The 26,342-nt window shown below is 45.3% G+C and overlaps 3 protein-coding genes across 8 annotated transcripts; all 3 read right to left on the bottom strand.

Annotated features, from left to right (window-relative positions):
* Positions 1-512: 512 nt before the first annotated feature.
* On the bottom strand, positions 513-17,052 carry LOC138197979 (transcription factor MafG). Of its 6 annotated transcripts, XM_069149060.1 has the most exons (4): positions 16,010-16,092; positions 14,426-14,582; positions 5,535-5,607; positions 513-5,419 (listed from the first exon to the last, which is right to left on the bottom strand). In XM_069149060.1, exons 3-4 carry the CDS (start codon positions 5,568-5,570, stop codon positions 4,967-4,969), a joined length of 489 nt encoding a protein of 162 aa, XP_069005161.1. In that variant the 5' UTR covers positions 5,571-5,607; positions 14,426-14,582; positions 16,010-16,092; the 3' UTR covers positions 513-4,966. The 6 variants fall into 6 exon arrangements, with proteins under 6 accessions (XP_069005161.1, XP_069005160.1, XP_069005159.1 ...); XM_069149059.1 differs by lacking the exons at positions 14,426-14,582; positions 16,010-16,092 and adding an exon at positions 16,964-17,049; XM_069149058.1 differs by lacking the exon at positions 14,426-14,582 and having other exon boundaries at positions 16,010-16,100.
* Positions 17,053-17,293: 241 nt separating this feature from the next.
* On the bottom strand, positions 17,294-22,913 carry pycr1a (pyrroline-5-carboxylate reductase 1a). The gene is made up of 8 exons (XM_069149056.1): positions 22,808-22,913; positions 22,473-22,544; positions 22,293-22,363; positions 21,983-22,162; positions 20,561-20,782; positions 20,328-20,420; positions 19,625-19,788; positions 17,294-19,334 (listed from the first exon to the last, which is right to left on the bottom strand). Exons 2-8 carry the CDS (start codon positions 22,537-22,539, stop codon positions 19,166-19,168), a joined length of 966 nt encoding a protein of 321 aa, XP_069005157.1. The 5' UTR covers positions 22,540-22,544; positions 22,808-22,913; the 3' UTR covers positions 17,294-19,165.
* A 586-nt stretch (positions 22,914-23,499) lies between these two features.
* LOC138197658 (myeloid-associated differentiation marker-like protein 2) lies at positions 23,500-25,955 on the bottom strand. Its single transcript, XM_069148517.1, has one exon. It carries the CDS (start codon positions 25,183-25,185, stop codon positions 24,274-24,276), a length of 912 nt encoding a protein of 303 aa, XP_069004618.1. The 5' UTR covers positions 25,186-25,955; the 3' UTR covers positions 23,500-24,273.
* Between the last annotated feature and the right edge of the window lie 387 nt (positions 25,956-26,342).

Here is a 26,342-nt window from a genome sequence, read left to right as displayed (position 1 = left end):
GGAGCTGTAAGACGTGGCTCGTCTTCGGCCATCTGTCTCTCCCGTCTCTGCGTGTCCTCTCCCGAGATGCGTTTTTGAATTGTGCAGGGGTTGAAACGCTGCTGAGGAGGCTGATGTTTGATGAGGTGCGCCGAGACAGAAAGGGGGTGGGAGGGGGTTAGGAGCTCCGTAGGGAGCAGAGATGACTAACTCACTACTCCTCCTAATCTAGGACAAGCACACCTAGACATCCTTCATGACTCTAATGTTTTACTCGTGTCGGGCCAAAAATATGTCCGCTGAGGTTAGCCAAAGTGGGTCGCCCAACGGCTTTTTTTGGATCACAGAAAAAGAAATTGTGCCATCTAAATGATCGCTGTCTTCTAAAACCCACCCTGGACTGCAAAAAGCCTTCCCCGCCAGTTTATTTTTACAAGTATCAAACTGGGTCAATGACGCCACAGAATGTGACAAAACCCCATTTCAACAGTGTTTAAAAGAGCCCGAAATGACAAGAGGAGCCGCGCCTTACATCCTTTTCCAAAACATTTTATTGGTCTTATAGAAAATAAAGTAAGCTGTATCAACAAACATACAATATATACATCAATAACTTAGACACCTCAGAGAATCACGTTTAAATCCACAGTTGTTACTGTATATATGAATACATGGTACTTATCTACAGATTGCAAAAAGTACAATAATTTAATTTATAAATAGTTACAATTAACTACCGTTTGTTTTTCATACAAAGTACTGCAATATTTTTATTACAACCCATACAGAAAAATAACAAAACAAATTATTAACTTTGTATTACTCGCTTTAGTCAGATTTGTATACCTTTGAAACACAGACCCACTCCATAGAGCAAAAAACCTGCACAGTCAACCGTTTACAAAGCATAAGTTCATGAAAAAAAAAAAAAAAGCCAACGTCTTGAGAGCTATTAAATTCAACGGCCACACAAGTGGTGTTATGTATCCTCTCTAAACATGTCGCTTGTGTAAAAAAAACAACAACAACAAAAAAACAACAACAACAAAAAACAAACAAGAAAAAAAAAAAAAAAAAAAGCCATAACCAATTAAAAAGTAAATCTGCAGAACAAATTACAGTGTTAAGATCAATTTCAAATACACGCTCGACACATGATGAGTTCAGAAGTGCTGTGGGTGATGCTACAGCAAACAGCGAGCATTAATGACTGGTGTAGCAGCAGAGGAACCTCAATCGTACAAACACGCGCGCACGCACACACACACAGGTATACCAAAGGAAAAAAATAAAATAATAAAAAAAAAAAAAATATTGCAAGTGGCCCTTGCGACAGAATCTATTGCAGCATCCACTTCGCTCAGTGCGCAAACATCTATATGGTAGCGGTTACTTTCAGTCAATATCCAAGACCAATTTATGGATGTGTAATTCAGCTCATTTAAGAGCAGAGGAATTGAAGTAAGGCTTTGAGTGCAGCTGTCCCAGGATTCCTTTAAAAACGTTGTCCACTATTACAGTTTTGACACGTTTGCTACTATAAACAAGGGCCAATTGCTTTTCCACACAGGGGGGGGGAGGGGGAGGGAGGGAGGGGGGAACTAAAACATATCTCACAAAAAAAAAAACCCCAAAAAAAACAAAATCCCTACAAAACAGCAAGAATTATTAAATAACAGACCACAGTAACTTTGACAATATTGATTACTCTTACATCGACTCTTTCACACCTTTTTCCACTGAGTTGCATAATAAGGGTCACTTTTTCACAATGGTCATTAATACCTACCGTAGCTACATACTTATACACCTGTATGCGTGAGAAAGAGAGTCGCCATCTCTCGAGGAGAGATCGGTCAACAGTGCCGCTCGGAACACCTTTTAAAAAGACACGGGGGGGAAAAAAAAAAAAAAAAAAAAAAAAAAAAAAGATTCACTCCACAAGACTGCCACAGCAATACGGACGCCAACATCAATACTGGGCTATGTCAAGAGTCAGATATATATTATTCTTCTTTTTTTTTTTCTTCTTCTTCTTCCCACAGTCAATGCGGGATAGCGAAGCACGTCGACAAAGTGAGGACAGGATACTTGCGACACGGACGGCGGAACACCGGCAGCCCCGAGACCTCCGGCGCGGGGTGGGGGGTGTGGGGGTGGGTGGTTTTCGCCGAGGGCGCGGTTTTGAGAGCGGCTGCGGGGTTATAACGCCTCGCCCCGACACCGTTTGAGACGTCGCCGACCGGCGGGGAGAGCGAGAGCTGGGTGAATCTGTGCATTCTGTCGATGTCATTCCGCGACCGCTTTCACCTCGAGGTGTGGAGCTGCATCAGTGTTCAATTCCTTTCAGAGGACCGGGAGAGCGACGCAGCTCTCGGCACTGGGAGGAGCGCCGCTGGCAGCGGCTGTTGATTGTGACTCTACGTGGTCGTTTGCTTGCGTCTCTTTCCGACTGCGGATTGAAGCCCTTTGTGACATGCTTATTATATATATATATATATATATATAGAAAAACAAAAAAGAAAAATACAAATAATAATAATAATAGTAATAGTAAAACGGAGCTGCCATCCCTGCCTCCTCGCTTTTCATGTTTTAGTGACCTGTTTTGTCCTGAGCAAAACAAGCAGCAGTTTAGTGCATACAAACCCTCGGCCGGACCTCGCCGCGTCCGGTCCGACGAGCCGAAGACCGGCGGGGCCAATTTACAGGAGTGGATACCTTTCGCTGGTTAAAAAGTTCAAACGAGGCGATCTCGCCGAGAAACGGCGAGCAAGCGCGCGTCCAACGGGTAAAACTGTAAAAAAACAAAAACAAAAAAAAAACAACAACAACAACAACAACAACAACAAAAAAAAACGGTTCGATTTAAGACAAATTTTAAAGGGTCGTCCGTCCTCCTCCCGCGATCGAACTCAGACCGGGTGAGTCGGCCGGAACGAACGTGAACTCTTCCCCGTGAAGGAAGTCGTTTACTTCCGGGTTACCGGAGGATGTACTCGGGAAAGAGGAGGGGGGGGGGGGGGGGAGGGGGGAAGTCCGGCACCGGGCGCAAAAAAAAAAAAACCCCCCGTCGCTCGGCATCACCGCGAGCTTCAAGAGACTTCCGAGTCGACGTCCGCCGGACGCCGCTTCGCCGAACGCCGCCGACTCGCCACGACAATATGATTTGTAACTAACACCGAGGAAGCGGAGGATATCACAGACGCCCAATACGCACAAAAGACAATTGACCTTGTTTACACCATCTAGTTTAGCTCTACAGATTTGTTTTAAATAGCACAGCATTGACATCTATACAGTGCACGACACTGCCGACTTTTGTCACTTACACGTCACGTCACGCGCTACCCCACAGTACGCGCCTAGTCACTAGAAAAAGCTATCAGACTTCAATAGTAAGCCACTTTCGGTACAATTGCAAAAAAGATGTCACAGGATTTTTTTTTTTTTTTTTTTTTTTTTTGGACATTTTTTTTTTTTGTTGTTTTGAACGTTTTTTTTGTTTTTTTTTTCGTTTCTGTATTTCTATAAACAATGGAAGGTAACCTACCTAGTAATAAAATCGAAGAACTCAACATTAGACAAAGTTTTTCTACACCTTAACAATTCAAAACGGTAAAGCTTGTGTAAAGATTTTTCTTTTGGAAATATCTGACGGCCCCTGTTCACAAGTAATTACAAAAAAAAAAAAAAAAAAAAAAAATGCAATATATATCTTTTAAACAAAAAAAAACAACGTAGTTTCTCTATGAGCAAAAAAAAAAAAAATTAGGTTTCAAAATGTCTGTGGATTTCACTGTCCCCACAAAACACGAGGATATTACTGTAATAACATTCAGGTTTTCAGATATTGTAGAAGAATCTTGTCATATTGGAATGGCACTCAGCTCTGGAACGACAACATTAAGAACTGCTGATCATTTTTAACGTTTCCACTTAACCGCAAATACGCAAGACCTCTTTGTATTTTCAGTGCATACGTGTATTATTGCATCTACCGGTCGTACCGATTAACGACGAGTTCACTGAAGCCCGCCGCCGAGGCGTAGGCGAGAAACGGGCGCCGTCTCGGGCGGCGCCGTCTCGTGCTCACGCCGGGCGACGGGCGACCGACGGGAATCACAAATTGAACTAATTGACTAGTTTGTTTTTTTTTTTGTTTGTTTTTGTTTTTTTTTTTGGGGGGGGGGGGGGGGGGGGAGTCAGGTGGTTCCGGAGACATCTGTAGCATTGAGACCGAGAGTTTGTGACTATTTGTCATTTCCGACTAATTGAAGTCAGTGCATGATAACGAAGCGAAAACGGCTTCGCCGCGCGATGCGCGCTGGTCTCGAAGTCTGTTGGAGGGAGGGAGGGAGGGAGGGAGGGAGGGAGGGAGGGAGGGAGCGGTGAAAAATAGCTCCAATTTATTTGACCGGTTTTTTTTGGGGGGGGGGGGGGGGGGGGGGAACCTGCGAGATTGCGAATTCCAATTCTCGGGACGGAAAAGACTTGAGAGAGCTCGCTCTCAAGGAGACGGGACGCAGGCGGGTGTATCTCGTCGGGATCGGCGAGCGAAGCAACAGTGGGGGGGGGGGGAGTGGGAGGGTGGGGGGGGTCTGTTGCCGCGTCCTCCTTCCTTTTAGACTCCCCGAACGTTTGTTTGCGCGGCTCGGCGTTTCGACGTCGCCGAAACGCTTCCCCCTCGTTTAAGCGGCCGACCGCGATATCCTAAAATGGCGCCGACGCGTCGCCCCGCCCCCCCCCGCCCCGGCGGCGCCACCGAGCACCGACGCGTCTGTCGACGAGAGCGAGACGGCGGAGTCGCGCTTTCGAGGTGGAATTTGGGAAGCGTCCGGGCGTCGGCGCCGAGGGTACAAAGTGAGGACTTCCGCAGGTAAACCCGCGCCGTGTTAAAATGCACTGACCGGTTGTTTGTTTTGTTTTTTTTTGTTGTTTTTTTTTTGTTTAGTCTCGGTGAATGTTCTTCCCGCCCTTTCTGCTACTACGACCTGGCCCCCGTTTTGGATTTGACGATGGTGATGACGCTGGTGGCAGCTACTTTACCGGGGATGAGAGGCCCTATGACGGAGGCCATGGGCCCCCTTGCTGAGGTGACGGGGTTGCGGGCCACAGTCCTGGCGAAGCTCTGCAGGGCCTCGTACTTTGAGCGCAGAGCGTCCAGCTCCGCCTTCATGCTGGCGTTCTCCGTGGCCAGCTTGTCCACTTCCTGCTGCAGCTGAGCCTTTTGCTTTTCCAGCTCCTCCTTCTGGGTGACGCGCTTCACCCGGCAGCTCGCGGCGTAGCCCCGGTTCTTCAGGGTGCGCCGCCGCTGCTTCAGCTGCACGATTTCTTCTTTCGTCAGCCCCCGTAAATGCTGGTTCAGTTCCCGCACGGACATGGTCACCAGCTCGTCGTCTGTTAGGCTGGTGCCATTTTCCCCGGGCTCCCGCTTCACCTGCAGATAGAGATTACTTTAAGTGTTGGTCCTTCGATTCTTTTTTTTTTATTTTTTTTTTTTGCATATTAAAAGTCCGCGCGCTTTCTTTTGTCACGCCGGCCTGCGCTTTTACCTTCAAGGCCTTGTTTCCCTTGTTTGTGGTAGTCATGCCCCGAGAGCAGCGTCCGCCCGTACTGCTGGTTGGTCTGTGAAAAGAAAAGTCACCGGCAAAATATAAATGGAGGGGGGGGGGGGGGGAACTAAGAGCAGCTGTCGAACAAAACATTTCTGGGGAAAACAGGAAAAAAAAAAGAAAGAATATATTTTCTGGCAAAGAGGCTACGGCGTGACTAAATCCATAAAATATAAAGTGGGTCAAGGACAACAGACTCCCCTCTAAGTGACGCTAAATCTGCAGAACAAGTCGTACCTGGACCGTTACTGCACCTGTCACGCAAACAAAGAACTTTGCGGTACGACTTTCCGGCCCGCGCGGCGGGTAAAAGAGGCCGAGGAGGACCCGGCTTTTTGTTTTTGTGTGTGAAATAGATCTCCCGCTCCGCTCCTGAACTTGCATTTAAAAAAAAAAAAAAAAACGGCGGCGTGGCGAGTCGCGAGGGGAACGACATTTAATCGGCCGCCGGCGATTCGCGGCGATTTCTCGGATAACAAAACTAAAAAAAAAAAAAAAAAAAAAAAAAAAAAAAAAAGCGAAGTCGCCCCGATGCGGAAACGGCCCCCCGACGCTTCACGTCCGCCCTCGACTGAAACGCAAGTCGCGGGGGGGTGGGCGGGGAGGGGAGGGGGGGGCAGATTTTCACCGACTGCGAGCTGCCCGGTGTGCGATAATATACCTGTAATCCCCGCAGATCAGCGGAAGGAGGGGCGGTGGGGGGGGGGGGGGCGCTGCGCGGTGCAACTGCCGCGTGGCCTCGGTTGCCATCCAGAGCAACGAGGGCTGCGGTGCAGTTTTTGTTCACGTCGCGTCGGTGCCGAGGGAACGCCGAGAGGAGCCGGCGCAGGCGAGAAACCGAACCTACTGGTGTTGAGGCAGACAGGAGGTCGGGTGCCTTCCGCCTTGCGAGCTCCGTCACAGGATAAGTACGCAGACGCGCGCACACACAGTTGTGGCCCTGGGTGCTTTACACCGCACACAGCAAACGCTGTGTCAGCGACACAGGCACCCACCACAGTCAGCCCAGCCAGCACTTTGCCTCGGTAAGCTGATTTACGCAGCCCGGCAGCGCGCGTTCCTACCGAGCACATATACAAGTGCTATTTGGCTCGTATAGCTTTTTTTTTGTTTGTTTGTTTGTTTGTTTTTTTTAACATGAAAGCAGGAAACAAAAGCAACACAACCCCCCCCCCCCCCTTCCTCCACACACACACAAAACGACGACGACGACAAAAGATTTCTAAAATAAACTACCGTCAGTGGGTGAGTTTATAGCCTCCGCGGCCGTTGAGCTAGTTATCAGGTGCATGTTTGATGTGTGCAGAGAAGCTCGGCGAGGGAAGAAAACCGATGAGTCGTAGCTCTGAAGTGTACCAAGATGGCCAGGATATTTCCATGGCAACAAAAGGGTGCTACAGGTGGACCGGTCACCTGAGCCAAACCGGGAGAGACAGACGCTTGTTAAAAATGACCTAAATACGACACTATCACACAGGCTGGGGACATAACATGAGGTCAGATTGTGACTTGAATTCTTGATGCTTTCACTTCAACAAAAAAAACAAAAAAAAAAGTCCTCTGGCTCCTCATAAAGCAGCAATGTTTCTCTGTGGTGCAGATGCCCATGTAAAAAAATAAATAAATAAAAAAAAAAAAGCCTTTCACGTTCTGCGGAGGACTTTTTAAATGCGATACTTTCATCCCTGATGGGCCGGCTATGAATAGCTGTCTGATAGTAACACCTACCTTTCACCGGCCTTTGTGGTGACTCATTTCCAGTAAGCATTTGGACCACAGATGCAAAACATAATGGGATAATGGTCTGCCTGATGATGCACAGATAATGGACACATAGACAGGAAAGCACTACACTAATAGCTACCACGAAGCGAGTATACAAAAAAAAAAGAGAAAAAAAAAAAGGCTGCATCTTCCAAATTTGATATTAAGCCTATCATCCCCCTTCCCCTTTCCCCCTCCCCCTCCCCCTCGGCAGCCTAAATCCAACATTGTTCAAAAGACCAGTTGGAATCTTGGAAAAAAAAAAAAAACGCGGCGAGATGGCACATTGTCCGGGTTGAGGAGGCGTATTCTGTCACACAGCTGTGTAGGGTAACGTAGTGGGCACGGCTTGGCACGCTAAAGCCTCACCATATGACACTGTGGAAAGACCGTGGCCAGGCTGCAAGCCTCCAGCACGGGCTGCTGCCAACAGACGGCTACCAATGACAGGGCATGGCAGAACAACACAGACAAGGTCCAATGCACAGCTGCTCCCTTCCACTACCAGGCATGTCATACCTCACAGAGACAAAGAGGCATTCTCACGCAAACACACACAGACGAAAAGAAAGCGGCGGCAGCAGCAGCAGCAGCAGCAACAACAACAACAACAAAAACACACACCTATAATCCTCCATGAAGATGACAGGAAATTTACAACTTGCTGCGCCGATTTAATTGTCACAGAATGCCCTTGCATTTGACAACTTCCAACTGAAGCAGTCACAATCGAGGACAGCGGACAAAATGTGTCTCCCGTGCACTCGTATATTACCTCCTATTAATCATTTCAGGTCTTTTGGTGTGTGTCTAGCCGGAGGAGCACGAGGCGAAAAGCTGGAGCCCGGAGCACAGGGGCATTGGAGGTAGGGAGCAAGTGCAGGGACACAGACGTCTTTTGTAGATGCTTGCTGAATTTTTATGAATCGCCTGGAAGAACGCTGACAAATCAGAGCTGATTGCTTGTGGAGGAGAGACATCACACCCACAGGAAATGGAAAACGCTGAGTGTGGTCACCCAGAGAAAGGGAATAGTGAGAGACGGACAGAGAGGCAGAGACAGAGAGGGAAAGAGAGGGTGAGATGAAAAGAAAGAGAGAGAGAGAGAGAGAGAGAGAGAGAGAGAGAGCAAACAGCCTCGTGTAAAATGCACGATCGACACATTTAGAGGAGCTTGAGTAGAACAGGTTGAGAGAGGGGGGGGGAAGAAATAAATACTGATCTCAGCAAGGACCAAAACCAAGGTGCCAATTAGGAAGTTGTGAAGTTGAACTAACGCGACGAGAACAACCCAGCCAACCTTCAAAGCTGTCTTTGTTCATCTGAATCTATAGAGGGCAGCTCGCAAAGGTAGGGTCGACTTAGGTTGGATACTCAAGGGAGTGGGGAAAAAAAAACAAAAAAAAAAAAAAACCTCTGGTGCGATAAATGCTGATGTGACATGATAGGTCCGGCCTTGAGCCCGTGGCGTGCCTTAATGATCTCGTCCCCTCCATAGGATCTCTCCGGGGGGGGGGGGGGGGGGGGGGGGGGGATGCCAAGGATGGACACCATTAGCCAGGGGACTCTTTGTTGAGGGGTGGCGGGGGGGGGGGGGGGGGGGGGGGGGGGTGGCGAGGCTCCGGCTTCCACGCACTGCGTCCCCCCTGATGAATATTTATCACTGTCGTTCGCCGCCTAAGGTGGGGGGGGGGGAGGGGAGGAGGATATAGACGGGGCGGGGGCGGGAGGCTGAATAAAGATGCTCAGGAGGTTATTCTTCAAGGATACATCCAAGGGTCTTCCATCAACGGCTGTCTCAAAATGGCGGTGGGCTGGCGGCGGGGGCTGGGAGAAGGAGGAGGAGGAGGAGGAGGAGGAGAAGGAGGAGGGGTGGGTGGGAAAGGGGGGGGGGGGGTTGGATCGGTAGTACTGGAGGTGGCACGCATGGTGGTTCAGGGCTGCAGGGAGGGCCAGCTCCACTTGACAGCAGTGTAACAAGATTATCAGGGCCATAAGAGCAAACAAAAAAAAACAACAACAACAACAACAACAAAAAAAAAAACCAGCAACCTGCCTCGGAATCCAGATTACGACAGCGGCCGCTCTCTGCATACTAAACGCGGCCGGGAAGGACTAACAGGGTACAGGGTTTCTGAGACAGGACAGTGGACTGCACGTCACGCAGCCAGTCGCGCGCACGCGTGTCCACACAGAGACGGATTACCAAAACCGCACAAGCGCACATGAATTTAACGTGTCACGATCAATTGTTGAAAAGAAGCGTCCGAGCACTCGGCACCGGCAGCTCGCTAATGAAGTGAATAAAGCCCGACAGCGGAGGTGCATGCTGATGAAACGCCGCTTTCAGGAAAACACGGGGCAGCCTTACGGTCCCACAGCAGCAACTCGGTTCGGCGAAACCAACGGCCGAACGACGCGCCGCCGCGCCAGGCGGTGCTTTTAAACCGATCTCACTCGCGGACGCGCAAATGTGGCTCATTTTTTTTTTTTTTTTTTTTTAAACTCCCGCGGCCCGATAAAAACGTCTCCTGCGGTCGGTTCGGTTCACTTGTGCGAAGGGTCTGAGCGAGAGGACCCCGGAGCCCCGCGGCTGAAATGTAAACCGGGCCGTACGGGCGATCGGCGTGTTTGGCGCCGTTTTTGAATTGGTCGTCTTCGCGGAAAAAAAAAAAAAAAAAACAACAACAACAACAAAAAAAACACAACACAAATCTTAAAGACGATCAACTCGACGCAAAAGGAGAGCGCTGGATGCGAAGTCGGTACGAACCCCTCTTCAGTTTCCCCGATCAATAATGTATGAGGCTTGTAGCCTCTCGCTCTACTGCCACGACCGTTTAACAGGAAGTAGAATGATGATGACCGCAAAGATACTTAATAGCCACGTGGTTAAAAAAAAAAAAAAAAAGGGAAATGATTTGGCTCATCGCTTCCTACTTTGTGCTTATTTGTTGTCTTGTCCACTCGCTCTATCGCGGTTGAGATGCTTAACGCAGTCAGCCAACATCCCCCCCCCCCCCCCCCTCCTCCCCGTATACCCACGAACAGCCAACTCTCAACACTTCATGCCTGATCAGAGCCTCTACTTCCAAGTCCCTCCCTTCTAATTCGGAGTTGAAAAGATCGCCTGGATATTCAGATCTAATCATTCCTCCCGTCAGCTGAGCTAAGTCAATTATCAAGCAAGCTGCATGTGTCGGGCGCCATTTAACTGCAAATTAAAAAGCCGACTCGTCTGATAGCTCTGGAAGAGATCCTGGAAGGGAGGTGTAAAGTTGTGTACGGAGGAATAGCGGCGCGCGAGCGTGTCTTGTGTGGGAGAAAGGTATGACGGGAAGAGGGGAGGGAAGCTATTAACTACTAAGTATTCAGAGCGTGAAATAAGAGTGACAAAAAGAGGGAGAGGGGGAATCATTCAGCAGCTTTCAGAGGGAAATCTGATACGCTTGTAGTAGAGGGGAAATACTAAGGCAGTACTTTTGAGCAGTGGAGGTTCTGGGGCCAACCTCAAGTAGCAACAAACCAACCATTGATGTCGGTCTTCTTTTTCTTTTTCTTTTTTTTTTCTCCAGCACTGAACCCTCGAATGAACGGTTCAACAGTAGTTAGCGAAAGTCTGTAGATCATCCTCATATCGCACACGCTGCCACGCCAGAATAAATCCTGAACACGACCATTAATTGACACACGGGACGATCGAGGTTAATATAAACCGGCGAGGAGAAATGAAATGAAATATAGGAACGATGTTTTTATCCAAGGTTCACTTTTCCTTTTTCCATGCCGTGAGTGAAATTTATAAAAAAATAAATAAATAAATACTTTTTTTTTTTTTTTTTTTTAAAAGACAGCCTGAATTTTGACCTGCTCTCTATTAAAAGCAAGAAAATTTGAATGGCTGCTTCAGATTAGACTGTCGGCTTATTTATTTTTTGCACATAAACCTGGGCGAGTGGCTTTGGAAGCCTGCGTGTTTCTAATTTTACAAAGCATTGCATTTTACCCGGGACCGGGACAAATGCTACGTAATGCATGCGCTCTTATTCTTGTGTTTTCATGTAAATATTCGAAATTATTACGAAATAATAATAGAAAAAAAAAAAAGAAAAACACTGGTTGGTGTTTAAATTGAAAGAATCAGAGCGATAGAAGATGTAACTGGTCTTCCGGGATTAAGGCCAAATAACTTCAGGGCGATAATTATCCTGTATCTATTGTGTCTCAGGTGCTTGAGAGAATGATGACAATGTAGCGCAGATATTTTGTTTGTGAGAAAGAGGTAAACAAATACTGACGAAATCGTGCGTCATTAAATACAAATATACTGTGACTTTATATAGTTACCGGGTAAAAAAAAAAGGAAAAAAAATAAATAAATAAAAGTCACATGCAGAAGCTAGAAGGTTATACCATGCAGAAATGCATGTGGCACATTTATGTCTGGAGTTTGCATCCAGTTCATGTCTGTTAAAGTGAAAACATGAATCACAGCCCTCCAGGGACTTTGTATTTTTTTTGTTTTTGTCGTCACTGATAATGTGAGGCTTATTTAAAGGGACTCGGGTTAGACTGGTTTGCGTTAACCAATGTTTCGATACGTACAGAAGCTATTTCCATGCTCAGCAGCTGCTATTTACTCTGGTAGTACAAGCATTAGGACAGGAGGAGAGACTCCGCTGGCCGTCCACGGTCTCTGCCTGGAGGACCTGATTAAACAGGAAGAGAATAGCTCTTGATACTTCAGCCTTGCACTGGCAAAGGAAGTAAGGGTTGCAGGCAACCCACACACTGGCAAAATATCGAGGAGCTTTATTACACCGGTTGCATACATATTAAATGCATATTGCGCTGACCTGAGAAACACTGCAACGCAGCCGTTGCAGAACATGGGCTAAAAACAGCCGCTCGACGCATTTATAAGGAGACACGCTAGTGAAATGAGTTACTTCTTTCATTAGTGCCGCTGCACAGCTATGATTAAAGGTGGATTCTCTTCGATAGAAACACCCCTCTGAGATACGGCCATTAAACAAACAGAGCTGAGCAGCATCATCATATTCAAATGAAAAAGAAAACAAATGTGTCATCTTTTTTTTTTTTTTTTTTTTTTTCCCCCGCGTAGAGCTTTTTGATTCAAATGCAGTCAGTTAGCAGAGTTATTACCTGGAAATAGCAAAGATGCTAATTTCTATTAATAACGCTGACACGGCTCCCTTCGCATGAAGTGATTGATGATGTCTGCCTACGGGATATTTGATGGAGCCTCACACTCGTGTGATGTCCAGAATCTTTTTTTTTTGTGTGGATTATGTTACTCCAGAATACGCTGAATAAATAATAATGAATTTAGCGCGCCAAGAATTTCAAAGTCTAAGCTATCGTCGCGAAATCTGTGGTTTTTCCTTCATGAAACCCTCCTCTCATCTCATCTCGTCACATATTTCAACCTGAACTAAAGCTTAAAGTGCTGGAACAAATTACAACGTTGAATCACAGCCAAAGAGGCAAAGACGATTGTTAAACTATCTAATGGTCAAAAAGATGATTTAATTCGACGAAGATCCCAAGTTTGAGTCCCAAAACACAAAGGTTTGATGCAAAGGTGAGCTGAAATACTCTTTGGCGAGCAAGACACAGACCCCCTTCCTAGTCTGTATAGGACCGGAGCGTCAGCTAAAAAAAAAATAAACAAAAAAATTCAATAAATAACTGAATTCAACAACAGACACTGCCCAGCAGCGTGTTTTGTGTTGTATTTTTTTTTTTTTACCCTTTCCATTAGTTAATTAGGAATATTGTCTATAAACAAAGACATCACATTTATAAAATGAGCTCATTGTTATTTTGTCGACAGGTGTCATTTACAAGGTGCTGGCGTCACACGGCCACAAAATTAGTAAAACCTTAATCCTGGATCCAGCTGCATGTACAGCATCAATCAATCAGGTTCAGTAGATACTCATCCGAGAAACCCGCCATCATTCGCAAGGAATCTGTTCATCCTATCAGGAACTAATACAGGCAGCTGGAATGACAGTCGAACGATCTGCCCGAGCTCCTTTCTAATGTGGGTTATACACGCCGCGCATCTTGGAACAAGGTCCCACCGTAACCTCCTTTAAAAAAAAAAAAAAAAAAAAAAAAAAAGATACATATCCTGCCCAGAACATATCAGAACACGGTGGGAACAGACTAATTGTGTCTCCTAAAACTCTTGAAAATGCAAAGAGACTGACCCCGAGTGATTCACTACTTCCGTTTGGACCGAGCGTCTTACAGAAGTAAATCACTTGTTCTTAATGTCAGTTTACTGCTGATGTGTCCCACGCACAAATTAGCCAAGAGAAAAAAAAGAGAAAAAAAAAAAAAGAAAAGAAAAGAAAAAAGTAGGTTACAGGAAAACCAGCAGCCAGTGAACAGCTCTGGACTTACGCTCAACATGTTCTGTCCGATATTGACCGATCTAAATAATGAACAAACAGAGGTCAGTGATGGACGTGCCGAGTCTACTTCATGTTCCCGAACAGAATTCATCAAACGTACTTGTGCTTCTCCGTCTGGATGAAAGTATTACTTTGAGAAGTGGAGCGGGCATATCGCAACGCTAAGCAATCATAATCCGCACTACACTTGCAAGAGGTTTCATCACCGGCTCCCTCCCTATTGCTTAAAAAAAAAAAAAAAAAAAAAAGGGGGTAGGAGAGGGAGAGGGAGAGGGAGGGGGTAATATATTGATCTTTTTTCTCCCTTCCTTCCAGGCATTCCCATTTCCCTGTGCAGCTTAAGCAGAACTTTTGTGGACAAATCCCCCATTTGTGTTCCTTTCTGGAGGCGTTTAATTGTCCTGAATAGGCGTAACTGCTCCCAAGGCACGGCCGCGTTGGCCATACAGGAGGCGTCGGTGGCCAGACTGCACTCTGCGCCGCGCAAAGTCTTGCCCTGCGTTTCATCAACCTCGAAAATATCCCTTCCCGCCCTCCGCTGCCCGCCCGCCCGCCCGCCCGCCCGCCCGCCCGCCCGTTCCGAGCGACGCCCGCCGGGCGCGAGTCGTGCGCTCGGTTCACCTCTGTGGTATCCAGCCTCGTTTGATCTTCGCCGCCTCAATGAAAGACGCGATAAATCTAAAGAGCTGATCTCCACCACTCCCTGCCTCCACGCGCGCACGCCGTCGCCAGCCCCGTCGGGCTCTTGTAACGGACCCCCGTCATCCGCTCTCGTTACCTGCGGAGAAAGGCAGAGACGGGCATTACGCTTTATTGCAAAGCCGGGCTTGTGATGCGGAGCTGGTCTGTCTTGCTAAACACACTTCAGTGCCCCCCCCCCCCCCCGCTCGCATGAACGGAGATGATGAAACAAGTTGGGATATCTGAGCAAGAATGGGCAACTTCTATCTGTTTAGCCGCGCCGATGTACGCGCTCAACAGTTTCCAAGGTGACTTTTCAAATTGCACAGAGACTCTCCATGGATAATTCATTACCTGCGCCCTCCATAAGTGTGCACTCTAATAGGCAGCAAATTTCATCATGTCACACACAGGGAAACAAGAGCATCTGCCAACCCGGAATAAGAGAAATGAAGTGTTACGTTGCATTAAATGTCATAAGGAGGGCCAGTTCTCGCAGGTATTTAGCGACGATAGAGGGCATTTACAGCCAGCCAAATCTTTCAAAAAAACAATTTAGTATTTTTTTTTTTTTTTTTTTTACAATTACAACCTTAATCAACTGTTGCCTTTCACTTCCTATACATCCGATTATTACACATGACCCAATTTAAACATCCACTCATTACGACAACACATGCAGAATATCTGCTTATCATGCATTTTTAAAAGGATTTGACATCTCAGTTGACACCCAAAGCACTTAGTCTAAATGTACTCGCACGCTGTCTGTTGATGTAATTCATGACAGCGCTGCAATAAAAAAAAAAAAAAAAAAAAAAAAACGCACCTTCTCAGCTGAATGTAGATGAGGCTATTGATAAATGCATGATGGTCATCACTTGATGCTCACGGCTTGATGACTGACTTGCACGAAAGATCAGCGCCGTTCCGATCCATCTCTCTCCCTCCCTCCCTCCCTCCACTCCCCCCCCCCCCCCTCCACCCCCAAATAACGGCGGCTCGGTGATAAACATCGACCCTTATCCACCGAGCAGACCTTTGTCCGGTGGTGCCATGTTTCTGGGTGGATTCTGAGAACGTCTAAAATACATCATTGTGATGATTCAGCATGATAAAAAAAAAATTAAAAAAAATAAATAAATAAAAAAAATACACCGCTACTTGTTTTGTTGCCTCTGATTATAACGAATTACTGAGGCTTACTTGCACGGCTGTGATATTTAAAGCCAAGGACGGCGGGTTTGATTCGCCTCTGCCATTGTTGCAAATTTAACTAATATGTATTGTCACTTCAGGTGAAGCAATTCACGATGGCTTGAAAGCGTTTCCTGGAAGATATATACACACACACACACACACACACAAAAAAAAAGAAAAAAAAAAAAAAGAAATCCATGCAATTGCATAAAAGCTGCACACACACACACACACACACACACAAAAGACAACACATTGCTTCAGACGCAAAAGCATCGCGTTCGTCTTTGACCGAAATGTCACGAGGAGAATATCGCAACCAACCTGATCACCCGCTACACCGCCCGGCTCGGCTCGGCTCGGCTCGGCTCGCGCTCGCTCCCCTTTCACAAACGAGGTGATGAAGCAGCAGGTTTGAGCAGCAAGAAAAGCGCATGAGTTGACAAAGCACCGAGGAGCGCCGTGACACGGCGGACGCGCGGCACGTCCTGGCGAACTGTTCGTGGCAAAACCTCGCACAGGTTTCCACGGCTCTGACATTCCACGACTCCGGTCCGGTCTCCTTCTCCTTCTCCTTCTCCCCCTCTTCTTCTTCTTCTTCTTCTTCTCTTCTCTCTCTGCCTCCTCAACGCCCGCTCGCGAAAGTGGCAAACAACTCCCCGCCTACAAAAACAAGCGAGTGAGGAAATCCCCGAGCTCAGCCTGGACGCCAGAACTGCAGCGCAACACGCGGCCGAGCGGCCCGTCGACCCCGGGGAGGGAGGAGGAGAGGAGGGGAGGGAGGGAGGGAGGGAGGGAGAGGGGGGGGGGGACCGAAAACGTCAAAACGGCCGGCCGTCCGTGGAAAAAAAAAATATATATATATATATATTTATTTTTTTTTATCCACGGCGTGCGAGCGTGTTACAAAAGATTAGCCGCCAGCTCACCATAGTAGGAGCGCGACCTTTTGTCGGCTCCCCCCCCCCCCCCCCTCCCGACCACTTATCAAAAGCAATTCGGGTAGAAACTTTCAAAATAAACCCCTCGTTTTGCGAGCGCGTGTGCGCAGTAACGCTTCGAGTAATGCGGGCGCTTTTAGTTTGAAAACCATTCCTGGGTATAAATCAGGCTGACTTGACGAGGACGGAGATAGAAGAGGCTATGCTATGCTAAAAAAAAAAAAAAAAAAAAAAAAAAAAAAAAAAAACCTAGCCGCGGCCAGCTTGTCAGCGGCGAGGCGAAGGCATGCACACTCAGCATAACAACACCGCCTCTGTGTTTGCTTTACGGACCCACCTGACTTTAAAGAAAACGACGCTCTCCGAACTCGCAGCTGCCGAAGTCCTCTTCTTAATCCCGCATGCGTGCGACCAGACATTAAGAGGTGCAGTTGAATTTTCGTTTTCACCCGACAGAAGCGACGGCGCTTTCCACAAACGCCAAGCTCGTGCTCTCCTTGTTGATTCCTTTCTCTTGTATCGAAGCCAGACGTCATCGTGTTTGGTCACGTGCCTTCATTCATGAAAGATCTTCTTTCCTCACAATAATAAAAAAAAAAACACACACACACAAAAAAAAACACAGAACAATTCGGGTTTTTTTTATTTTTTTATTTTTTTATTTTAAACAAAAATACACCACCTATGGTTACTTTATAGCTGCTTATATTTGTTAGGCGGTACTGACAAAAGTATTTAGATCCTTAACTTTAATAAAAGTACTGTAAAAAAAAAAAAAAAAATACTCCCATTACATTAAAAATCTTACTATAGTAAAAGTACAGAGGTATTAGGAGAAATGTACTGGATCCGTCCGTCTGACTGATATATGATTAAAAATGTGACATCGTTAGAATATTAATAGTGAAGGGTCAATGTGTGAGCAGCTTTACTGTTGCAGCTTCTGCAGGTGGAACTAGTTTGAACAGTTTTATGTACAAGGACAGCAGATACATCTGAGGGGTTGTTAGATGATTACTGAGAAGAAAAACAATGTAAAACAAAGTTCCGATACATAAATCTTTTTAAGGTTTTTGTACTTGTTCTTAAATCTTAGATTTCTTCATAACGTATTAGATAATTTGAACATTTGTTGAAATGAAAACCATGTGAGAAGTTCAGAATAACTTTTTTTCAAACTCTGTTATATTAACCTTTGTGTCAAATCTTAATATTCAGACTAACTCAAGACATCAAATGAATCCCAAAAAACTACAATAGTTTCTTAGTGGAGTGGAATAAAGGGACTTCAAATTGTAATACTCAAGTAAAGTACAAGTATCACATAATTGTACTTAAATACAGTGCTTGAGAAAATGAACCACCACTGCTGTTAGGTAACTTGAAAACAGTACTGCTTGCATTTACTGAATCTAAAAAAAACTGCTGCCCATGTGCATTGGCACAAATAAATCACCATAAATTTTTTTTAAAAATATTTAATAATCAATGATTTTAAAAACATATTTCTATCAATGCATTTTAAAATACAGTATTTATATTTTCAGAAGAGTAAAATATTTGAACACCATGAATTTGGTATACAGTACAGTGTAAGTTGTACAGTTATACCACCACCAGAAAAACCCTAAAAACTAATTTCACATATATATATATAAATATAAATATAAATATATATGGAAAAGGTGGTGGAGAGGAGGACGCTGAGGAAACTATTATCCATATCGGATAATCCTGACCACCCTCTCCACCACCTGCTGCAGGGACAGCGGAGCACGTTCTCCAATAGACTCCTCCAGCTCCGCTGTCACAAGGACCGATACAGGAGATCATTCCTGCCCACTGCAATAAGACTGTACAATAACTCACCTCTGGCAAAATCCATCACACAAAAATAACACTGTTGGTTGTCTGTTTTCTTGTTTGTTTAACTCTTTGCACTATTGTTTAGTTAGTTTTAATTTAATTATTCTATCTTGTTGTATGTACTGTGCATTTTTATATTTAATATTTTTTTACTGTTGTTTTATTGCTTTCCTGTACCTATAATGCTGCTGTAGCAAAAAAAAAATTCCCCTTGTGGGATTAATAAAGTATCTATCTATCTATCTATCTATCTATCTATCTATCTATCTTCACACATTCACTGAACATCACAGAATCGGATTGATCATTAACTTTTTCATCAGAATGGAACACCTGGAAATAAGATTTAGAAATTCACATCAACTGCAGATACGGAAACTATTATTCTAACTTAAAATCCATGACCACAAGCAGATGACTCAGACCTTAAATTGGAAGGCCACCAGCTCCAAATATAAAACATTGCCTTGTGATGGAAAGGCATTTTCTTACAAAACTAAATTATTGCTCACTCAGTTGGTTTATTTTTCTACAAAATAATCCACTAGTTTAGCTTGTGTGCTTATGTAAACAATCAACTGCCAGTAGTGGTTTATTGACAGCCTATACTGCATTATCGTTGAGGTGAAACGTCACATTATAATTCAAAATTTCTCTGCCTAACAAAAAACGATCAGGTCTTCTTGGTCCTGGGGTTACTGCTGTTGAAGATACTGATCCCCCGAGATCTGACTCCAACAGCTCCAACAGTGACTCCAGGCTGCTGCAGCACTTTGTCCAGAGTTGTCTTCTTAATGGCAGCGGGGGAGATCTTTTCTTGGTCAGCCAAAAACTGAAGCTCCCTTTGGAAAGAAGGGCAGGAAGACGGAGACATTTACAACACTGTATGCAAAATACATATTTATAAACGCCATAATACACCAGCATTATAATTTTACAAGCACGTAATAATAAACATTACCAAATTATTTGCGTATAGCTCCATCTGCTGTCTGAATTATAAACCTCAACAAACATGACTGCATAGCACCCTTGGACCATTTAAGTAAAACACTTAACTTTTCTAATGGTGTCCCTGTGACAGCCTATATAATTTGTTTGTTTGTATGCATGACAACTCTTATCAACCCACCTGGTCCGAACACAAGAGGCCTCTACTGCATCGATGAGAAGGCTGCGGAAGCCACCGCTCTCCATAACATGTAGGGCGTGGATGGTGGCGCCCCCTGGTGAGCACACATTGTCCTTGAGCTGCCCAGGGTGTTGCTCCGAGTCCAACAACATCCGAGCGGCCCCCTTTGAAGAAACGCAAAGAAAGATCCGCTTGTGCGTCATATGCAGCAGCACACAGTTTACCTGCATCTTTATCCAGATACTGAATATCCAGATTGTGTCTAGAACCTGCCAAGATAGGCTGCAGGTCACATCTGGTAGAGTAGTATCAGGTTTATTTATTTTCAGATTTTCAGTGACAGAGCACATTCATCACCACTGGAATGTAAACTTGGGTGAGTCACGACAAAGACTACTTAAATGTCTGCAGTTTCTAGGCAGAATGTTAAAATGACCCTGTTTGAAAACATGAAACGATTTGAAATAAATCTAACTCGGCGCAAAAAAAAAAGAAAAATAGACTTTCTAACTACTTGTACCAACGGTAAGACAATAAAACTGGACAAAAATTCAACGGGCACCATCTTTCGATGCATGATTGGATCTTCAAGGACTTGTGTATGAAATGCGTACGAATTTGAACCAAATCAAGACAACTCGGAACATTTTATCTCCTCACGTCGTTCCAGGGTGCTCCGGCAAAACAACAGCCGTGTTCCTACCAGCAATGCTTGAGCTCCAAGGCGTACAGCTAGTCTCCTGGGGAGGCCCATTTTCACTCCACCATCAGCAAGAGCATCGACAGCTGTGAATGCCTGCAAAGCCGAGATCATCAAAATTATGACGACGGAGAGAAGGCTACAATTTTTTTTTTTTTTAAAAAGGACACATCTTTCACAATTACGAAGCCAGTATTGCAAAACGCACCCTTGGACACCATGTATAACTGACTCACGTAAGCAGGGCCACTGCCACTCAGGCCAGTGACGGCATCAATCAGGTCCTCTTCCACTTCCGTGCAGTAGCCAACACTGGCCATCAGCTGTTCCAGAAGCTTTCCGTCCTCCACGTCTGCGTAGGTGCCTGTGGCGTAGACGGTGGCCCCTTCACGCACCACCACTGGAGTGTTGGTCATGCAACGCATTACTTTTGGAGCGGTGCGATACTGCTGCAGCTTCTGCGAGGGGTGACAAAGCACTCGTTTCATGGACCGGTCGGGCAAAATTAGGAAGAAGCGATCATTAGTATTTATAATTTTGAAAGAGAACGTTTAGAATTGCTCGCGGTTCTCTGACAACAACAGACAGGTGCTCGTATAAACAGCGAAACAGTTTTTGCTTACTCAAATCAAACCTTGGCTTCATTTTAACCCCTTCCATCCCGGGGGTCCCTGTATTGATACCACGCTGTGTCTGTTGTAAAAACATAACCTCGCCATTTATTTTTTTTTGGAGGTTGTCGAGCAGTGGCATTTTAACTAAAGAAGCCGCCTACTACTATGACTAAAGTGGATGTTGCAGCGTTTGTTGTGCTTCATTTCTGTTGCATCAAATTTGATAAGAGTTGAGAATTTTTAGAACAGGTTCAAAAACTCAGTTAAGCTTTGCAGTTCTAGAGCTCTTACTTAATTTTAGGATGCTTTTTCAAGTTAAAAAAAAAAAAAGCCTTAGGCTTAAGGAGTTAATTAGTCAAATCAAGTTACTGTGTCCAAAAGTTATTCCTTTTGGTACAAAATTCACTCCTTGATTTATATCATGAATATTCCCTCTTCTCCTCAACAAAACTTAGCGCACAAATAAAGGAAAACACAAAGCTGGAATTCTGTGCTTAGAAGCAGCCTCATACATTTTGCATGAAAACATTTCAGGAGATTTTGTTTCCAATTTCTTACATTTAGAAGCACATTAAGAAGCGGTTATGAACTTGGAGAATGGTTAGAGCAAGAAAAAAAAAACCATAACTAGTCACTACCATTTGAGCAAACTGTCATGTTACAACATGAGACTGTTTTTGCCTGAGGGTATGCTGAGATCACCAGACCATTAAAAACACCGAGAGACAGTGTGAGCTACCATCATTTTGGATTTGAATTATCATAATGTTGTGCTAAACTACACTTTAAAAAAATAAGCTTCCCAGGCTTTACAGGCAGGATTAAAGTTAAGTGGTCCCGTTTTTATTTCACTTTTACAGCTAACAAATAATGGATGCATCCACTCGCAGCGTACACACTGCTGTTAATTCCTCTCAGACAACATGCCACCTATAAATAGATTTTAGGAGTTTGGTTAAATATGTGCAGCTGTCATTACCACTATTATTTTTCCCATCCCCGAACCACCAATGAAATGCACAGACCGAGGACCAAATGACTTGCCTTCTCTATGGAGCTGATGGTGACACCTGCAGCACAGGACACAATAAGGTGACGGTCTTCAATATCTGGTCCGATCTCATCAAGCACAAATGGAATGATGTGGGGCTTCACAGCCAGGAAAAGAACATCACTTTTGTTCACGGTTTCCTTGTTGCTGGTGGTGAAATGTACACCCCATTTCTGGACAAATGACAGAACTTGGTACTTCTCCACTCGGAATATGTTAAACGCATAAAAAGCATTTAAGAATAACAACAGATTATTCACACACACAAAAAAAAAATCACTGACGATACAACTGTCTACCCACCCGCAGTTGCTGCACTGTGGGGAGATCTGTGTCTGGAGAACTGGCTGTGATTCTGTGGGTGGCAATCACGCCTTGTGGAGGGGGGGGGGATGTCCAGAAATCATTGCAATGTCTGATTGCAATCTACATTGATGAACAATTGAAGTCAAATCAGTACGCACACTATGTTTCAAACCTCACCTGCAGCTGTGAAGCCTCTGACCAGAGCGTGGACCAGCTGGCCCGCTCCGATGAAACCCACACTCATTCTCCCTGTGAATACAAAACATTATTGGAGATGATATCAGCAGAGACAGATGATCTGCTGAGTAGTAACAAGAGGAGAGCGGCGTTGTCAGCTTCGTGGATCTGTCGCGCAGCAGTAGTAAACAAAGTCTCGCTTCCTGATATAACGAAGCCGAGGGATATTTTTTTTTGAACACACGATGGCAGCAGCCATATTCCTAAAAGCAAATACGTTTACGGAGAAAAACACTTACGATTAAGTAGAAGAATCTTTAAAATTACCAACTTACCGACCAGAAGAGCGAGCGCGCGCGCGCGTTTCCCAGAAACACCTGAAAATACTTCACTGCCAACGTGGCCCGACTGTCTCGCGCTTAACTGTACCTGCGGAGTTAACTTTGACTGACAGACGAGCGGGCCAATGAGCTTGCACCTTGAACCGGGGCGTGTATTTATTTATTTTTTTTCTACCAATCGCGTCACGTTAGTGGCGTTAACTTTCAGTCGGGTGCTGTAAACCTGTAAAGCCAGAAAGCTGGTTGCATCAGTTTGTGCCCCGGGCAGGAAACGCTGCAGCGGTGTTTTACTATCATCTACTGGCGAAAAGCTTGAAAAGCATGGTAGAGACCAGCTGGGAATGGAAACAGACATCTTACCCTGACCCAGACTGCCCGTGGGAGTCACCTCCCAGCATGATTAACAGCCTGAGGTAAGTGGCCTAGTTTGTTTTGGTGAAGACGAGGGAATTGGTCTTTCTCTCAGTCCTCTGCTTCCTTTGGCAAACCTTTATTTCAACGACTAACTGTAGGAAACTTTTGGCCACGTGTGAAAAAGAAAGCAGGTTTAAATTTGTCTTTTAAAGTATACCGAAAAAAAAAAAGATGACATACATAATTTCTCTGGTAACAGCAAGTCTGAAAGCTGAGACCAAATGTTCACTACTTAATTTCAAGAAATGGCAACAGAAATTAAAACCCACAATTTGGCATTTTATTGAACTTAGAAAATACTGCAAACATAGCAATAGAAGGATTTTCACACTCATGTTTGTGCTCAACATGTAGTGTACCAACAAAATAATACATTTTAATACTGTTTTCAAACGTTTGCCTTCAAAAATGTATGTATTAAATACATGTAACATTCAGGAACGGGAAAAGCTTGCTAATTTCTCACGTGTGGAATATAATACAAATTGGCAAAAAAAAAAAAGAAATACAGCAAAATGGCTAGAAATCCAAACAAAGTCGATGTTCAGTGCAAATTTTAGACTTAACATATACTAGCCTATACATCTTTATGAGATATATTTTCATCCTGTTTATTGTTGAAATACAATAAAATAAGTTGCTGACAACACTGTTCTAATAATTTAAACATCCCTCGCTCCCACAGGTCCGTCCTCTTACAGACCACCGCAGCAGCAGCATTTGGCGCGAGGATGGGCATGTTTCCCGGGGTCTTCTGGACAAAGTTGCTGGGATCAGCTCATTGATGCGCCTGGCGGCCTCTCAATGATAGGTCACTTGCAAAACTGGACAAATTCCTTTTAAGTTTGTAGCACGTGCACTACTGCCAACCACAGAGACTCAGCACTAGATACATACTGATGATAAAAAAAAAATGTCACACATATAGAACACCATGAAATTATGGATTCAAGGCAATTAGTCCTTCTTTACACACCTGAGTATGGAAAGCATGTTGGATGTGGCCTTATTTGGCTCTCAGGCTGAAAGGGGGTGGGGGATGTTTTTCACACGGCAGAGCTGGAGACGAAGCGAATCCTCTGGGAGTAAACGAGATCAACAAAATATAATACCAGGTTGACATTGGTGAACACCGTCACCACCAGCTTACTATCCCAGGGACACTCTCCTCGCGGGCAGTCCTCGGGACGAGTGGTGGTGCCATACTTTTTGTCAAAGCTGAAGATGGGCCAGATGAGTGCGCTGCTGAGGTAGAGGACCACAGCAAAGAAGGTGTAGACAACCACAAAGCGGTCAAACGGGAAGCGCAGAGCAGAGGTCCTGCCGGAGACTGTCAGTATGACCACTACTACGGTGACAGAGAAGCACAGGCTGTACACCACTACGCAGTACTGGGTCGCGATGTACAGGTTGTATTCGCTGTCATTAGCCAAGGCTCCGAAGATGATGCAGGCCGCAAAGCCCTGGACCACCTTGAGTAGACCAGACACTGTGGCCATGTAGCCCACCACGGCTCCAGGTTTAGCTCGCGTTAGAAAGACTTCGGCTCCGTAAGGGAAGCAGCAGACGCAGGAGCAGACAGTGACAGCGATGCGGTAGAATTGGACTTCGCAGCTCTCGTCAGGGCACTCTGTTTGGAGGAAGTAAACCGGGTAGACCACGGAGGCGGTGATGTACATGAGTGTTGCCAGCATGGCAAAGGCCACGGTGAAGTTATCCCAGGAAATCGGCATACAAGTGTGGAGCCGCGTAATGTCCAAGGTGAACACAACCAGTGTGACCGCAAAGCAGAAGCACCACACAAACATGCAGAAGGTTCCATAGGTGGCGCTGTAGCCTGCACTGTGGGAGACAAGGGCCATTATGGTGCAGCCAAGTAGTAGCTGGCACATTCGGGCTATGCCTAAAGGTGACAGCACAGCGTCTTTGTTAAGGTAGTGTCCTCCATGAGCGTCCATGTTGTGTCTTGTCCCCCAGAAGCAGCTGTTCCTCTTGTTGAGACTAGTTTTCTGTGTTGGTGTCCTTGTGGCCGACTCGTCTTTTTCACACAGACCTCACCCTGGTTTCCTTTTATAGATGGACCTTAATTACAAATGTCTGTAATTTCTTTCCTGAGCTTGCTTTGTAATTACAGCTGTGCTGAAGATCAGGTTACATTTGTACAACGTTGTGTAGAAGTTTGAACAGGCGCTTACAACACTGAAAGATATTCTGTTGGACGCCAAGAATAAGATATATTTTTGCTGTTTTGTTTGATCGATGTGCTTCTCGTTGGCTGCATAAGTCTATAAAATCTACACAATCATTTCTGTAAATCACGTAACGCTGGTATCAGTCCACTTATAATGTTTTCAAAAGAGTTTTTCTTTTGTAGAATAACAATATGATTCTGGTCTTACTCAAGACTGCGGTGTACGTCCTTTGAAATCTCAGTTGTCCAATGTGTCAAAAGTTGAAGTAAGGTCTTCTCCAAATAGCTTTCCTTTAAAAGTCGTATCCAGAGATCAATCTTGGATCAGTAACCCTCGGAAACAAACAGGTGAACAAGTTTGTTGTCCTCTCAGTCAAATTCCACACGTCATTGACTCAGTCCTTGGAATGTCTTCACTGCAGGCCGTCAAAACAGTTGGCTCTGTCTCTTGCTCTTTGTCTCACTGCTTCTGTCTTCTTCTGCCTCCCAGATTTGGTCTGCCACACTTCTGCACTCACAGAAGCACACCCTGCTCCTCCCGTGTGCGTCAGTGTGCACTCAGTGGATTGCCAGGGGTGGCTGTTTAAATGAAAGTTTGTGCCGAGCGCAGGGTTAAAGGCCTCGCCAGCTCTATAAATAGGGGGTCTATATTCCACAGAGGGGTGGGAGGCTTCATGTGGTGGCCAGTATGGGAGTCGTATTTCTAGGGAGCACCCAGAGAGGCTGATTCAGAGCTCCCTCTGTAAGAAACTGGCATTTAGACGCATAGTAATGACAGGGAGGGAGGTTCAGACTCGCATCAGAGGCAGAAATTGCATGCAGGTTGAGAGGGATGATTATACCCAAGTGATGGCAGATTTGCCCTAAGCATGAGAGAAGGAAATGGAAATGAATTGGCAGTTACTTAAAATACTTTAACCTGTG

Source organism: Embiotoca jacksoni, unplaced genomic scaffold (assembly GCF_022577435.1).
Source record: "Embiotoca jacksoni isolate LCO1_2020_lvr unplaced genomic scaffold, fEmbJac1.0.p SCAF_15, whole genome shotgun sequence".
Taxonomy (NCBI): domain Eukaryota; kingdom Metazoa; phylum Chordata; class Actinopteri; family Embiotocidae; genus Embiotoca; species Embiotoca jacksoni.
Note: the sequence above shows the minus strand (reverse complement) of the source record. Positions and strands in the feature narration are given on the sequence as shown.

Excerpts from the sequence above, each read along its gene's own strand:
- LOC138197979 (XM_069149057.1), bottom strand. The coding sequence starts at position 16,225 with ATGTCAGAGCCGTGGAAACCTGTGCGAGGTTTTGCCACGAACAGTTCG. Across the intron at positions 5,420-16,009 it reads GCGGTGTAGCGGGTGATCAG|GTGAAGCGGGAGCCCGGGGA; the intron begins GTTGGTTGCGAT and ends CTCTATCTGCAG.
- pycr1a (XM_069149056.1), bottom strand. The coding sequence starts at position 22,539 with ATGAGTGTGGGTTTCATCGGAGCGGGCCAGCTGGTCCACGCTCTGGTC. Across the intron at positions 22,364-22,472 it reads CAGAGGCTTCACAGCTGCAG|GCGTGATTGCCACCCACAGA; the intron begins GTGAGGTTTGAA and ends CCCCTCCACAAG. Across the intron at positions 19,789-20,327 it reads TTGGAGCTCAAGCATTGCTG|GGGGCCGCTCGGATGTTGTT; the intron begins GTAGGAACACGG and ends GTTTCTTCAAAG.
- LOC138197658 (XM_069148517.1), bottom strand. The coding sequence starts at position 25,185 with ATGGACGCTCATGGAGGACACTACCTTAACAAAGACGCTGTGCTGTCA.